Source organism: Plectropomus leopardus, unplaced genomic scaffold (genome assembly GCF_008729295.1).
Source record: "Plectropomus leopardus isolate mb unplaced genomic scaffold, YSFRI_Pleo_2.0 unplaced_scaffold18352, whole genome shotgun sequence".
In the NCBI taxonomy this organism is placed as follows: domain Eukaryota; kingdom Metazoa; phylum Chordata; class Actinopteri; order Perciformes; family Serranidae; genus Plectropomus; species Plectropomus leopardus.
In genome coordinates, this window is record NW_024619778.1 from 1 (window position 1) to 2,596 (window position 2,596).

At 45.3% G+C, this 2,596-nt stretch overlaps 1 protein-coding gene across 1 annotated transcript; it reads left to right on the plus strand.

Moving 5' to 3' along the window:
- Positions 1-248: 248 nt before the first annotated feature.
- LOC121965046 (luc7-like protein 3) lies at positions 249-2,592 on the plus strand (the record flags this gene model as incomplete). Its single annotated transcript, XM_042515210.1, has 8 exons — positions 249-337; positions 456-495; positions 581-725; positions 932-1,006; positions 1,150-1,254; positions 1,543-1,704; positions 1,928-2,307; positions 2,454-2,592. Coding segments are annotated over 8 exons (1,135 nt in total), but the record flags the coding sequence as incomplete, so codon positions are not given.
- Between the last annotated feature and the right edge of the window lie 4 nt (positions 2,593-2,596).

Consider the following 2,596-nt stretch of genomic DNA (forward strand, 5'->3'; position numbering starts at 1 on the left):
TATAGTAACGTGGGCCAAATAAATAAATGAAATGAGTGTTTTCGCCTTGATTTGAAGACTTGATGTGTTACTTTATACATTTTTTGGAATAAGTTAGAACATTTAAGTGTTGAATCTCCTGAGGGACTAACGTGCAAAGTTCATTTGTTCCTCGTTAGCTTGAATTACCTATTGTGGCTTTACTCAAATGTAACTCTAAAATTAAGAAAGAGATTTCCAGAAGAATGCTTTGTGACAAATCATTAAAGAAAATCTTCTCTGTTCAAGAAGGTCTGCCGATACTATCTGTGTGGTTTCTGCCCAGCTGAGCTATTCACAAACACCAGGTCTGATCTGGGTAAGTCACATATTACGTAAGGATATAAACATGTTTTGATAATACAATAATATCAAAAAAGATAAATGCGTTTGTCATATTCGAGGATAATAAAAATGATAATGCAATTCTTTTTCAGGCCCTTGTGAGAAAATCCACGATGAAAATCTTAGAATAACGTAAGTTCTTATCGTAGTTTCGAACATAATTTGATGTGTCGTTATGTCCACACAATTTAAAGTGCCTCTGTTCCTCTGTGTTCAGGTATGAGAAAAGCTCCCGGTTCATGAAGGAGGGCTATGAGCGGGACTTCCTGCGGTATTTGCAGTCGCTCCTGGCAGAGGTGGAACGGCGGATTCGCAGAGGGCATGCCCGGCTTGCGCTTTCCCAGGCTCAGCAGAATGCAGGGGTGTGTGCTTTTGTATTTTTGGCACATTGCTCTGAAACGCATGCTTATTGATTTATTAGTTTTTATGTGGCTTCAGTTGTTGTTTAAACTTAGGTACCGTTTACACACAGCCTCTTGACATCATTGTCATCTTACAGTGTGATGGAAAAAATATCCCAAAAGTGACATGGACATTGTGTGCTTACCTGAGATATTTATTTCTGCAGGGTCCTGGTCCATCAGGAAAGAATGAGGAGAAGGTCCAGGTTCTAACAGAGAAGATTGAAGACCTAGTTGTGCAGGTTTGTAACAATCTTTAACCCTTACATAACCTTAGTTAAGTGATATAAGACATCACTGTTCTTATTGGTACCTCCCAAATCTAGTTGTGAGTGTTATGGCACTGCATTGTGATTTGACTTGCCTCTGTTTTGCTTTCGCTCAGATTGAGGAGCTGGGGTCGGAGGGCAGAGTGGAGGAGGCCCAGGGAATGATGAAGCTGGTGGAGCAGCTGAAGGAGGAGAGGGAGCTGCTCAGCTCCACCCCCTCGGTGAGTCAGTCAGCTCCGCGCCGATCGGCCCACAAACGCTGCTCAGCATAGTGGGCACTGCTCATGTAACGCGCTCTGTCTGCAAACATGTTTTGTTTTCTGATACAAATGATCAAAGTCGAACAAAGCTTGGGCTCTGAATTATTCCACCTGTCGCACTGACATTCGTTAGCTAAAGCTATCCCTTCAGAAGCATCTTGATTTTCAATTTCAAATCTGCAAATTAGACAGAAACATATTGCTTATTACGTTGTATCATGATGCTATATGCATGTACCTTTTATCCAGACCATCGAGAGCTTTGCAGCCCAGGAGAAGCAGATGGAGGTGTGTGAGGTGTGTGGGGCCTTCCTCATTGTGGGCGACGCACAGTCCAGAGTGGACGACCACTTGATGGGCAAGCAACACATGGGCTACGCCAAGATCAAATCCACTGTGGAGGAGCTCAAGGTAACAGGCGCACAGGTCACAGAAAACATACATAAAATGACACGCTTTTGTACAGAGCATTGACAGTGTTACAGGTAAAGATATTGCTATAGTATATTGTTTTTCTTCCCTACTTTTGAACAAAGTAAATGTTTTAGATATTCCCCCTAAACTACGTATGATTTTTGCTGTAATTAAAATCCTCCTGATGGACTTATCATAATTCTTGATTATTTACTTTCAGGAGAAACTACGTCGTCGCTCAGAGGAGCCCCAAGGCGAAAGCCCAGCCCTTAAGAGGGACAGAGAAGACCGTGAGCGCGAGAGGGAGGAACGGGAGAAGAAGCGCAAAGAGGAGGAAGAGAAGGAGAAAGAGCGGGAGAAGGAGCGTGAAAAGGAGAGGGAGCGAGAGAGAGAGCGGGAGCGTGAGAGGGAGAGAGACAGAGACAGAGACAGAGAACGGGACAGAGATAGAGACAGGGACAGGGACCGGAGATCACGGCGAAGTCACTCCAACAGCCGCCACTCGAGTCGCGCATCCGACAGGAAAAGGAGCAGATCCCGAGATCGCCGGAGGTCCAGGAGCAGAGACAAGGACAGGGAGAGGGAACGCAAACGCAGCAGGTAAAGTTGCTGAACAACAGGTGGAGTTTTGACATTTTTGCCATAAAAATGCGTTGGAACCCTGTAACTTCGTGTTCCGCTGCATAATCAGGCAGAAGGTTTTTAAACTAAATGTTTTTATGTCTTTCTCTTCCTCCTTTTTACAGGAGCCGAGACAGGGACAGGGATAGGAGGCGCAGCCGCGAGCGCTCTGACAGAAAGCGTCGCTCCCGCAGTCGCGACAGGAGGAGGTCGCGCAGCTCAGAGCGCAAATCTCATCGCCATCGCAGTCGCAGCAAGGACAAGGACA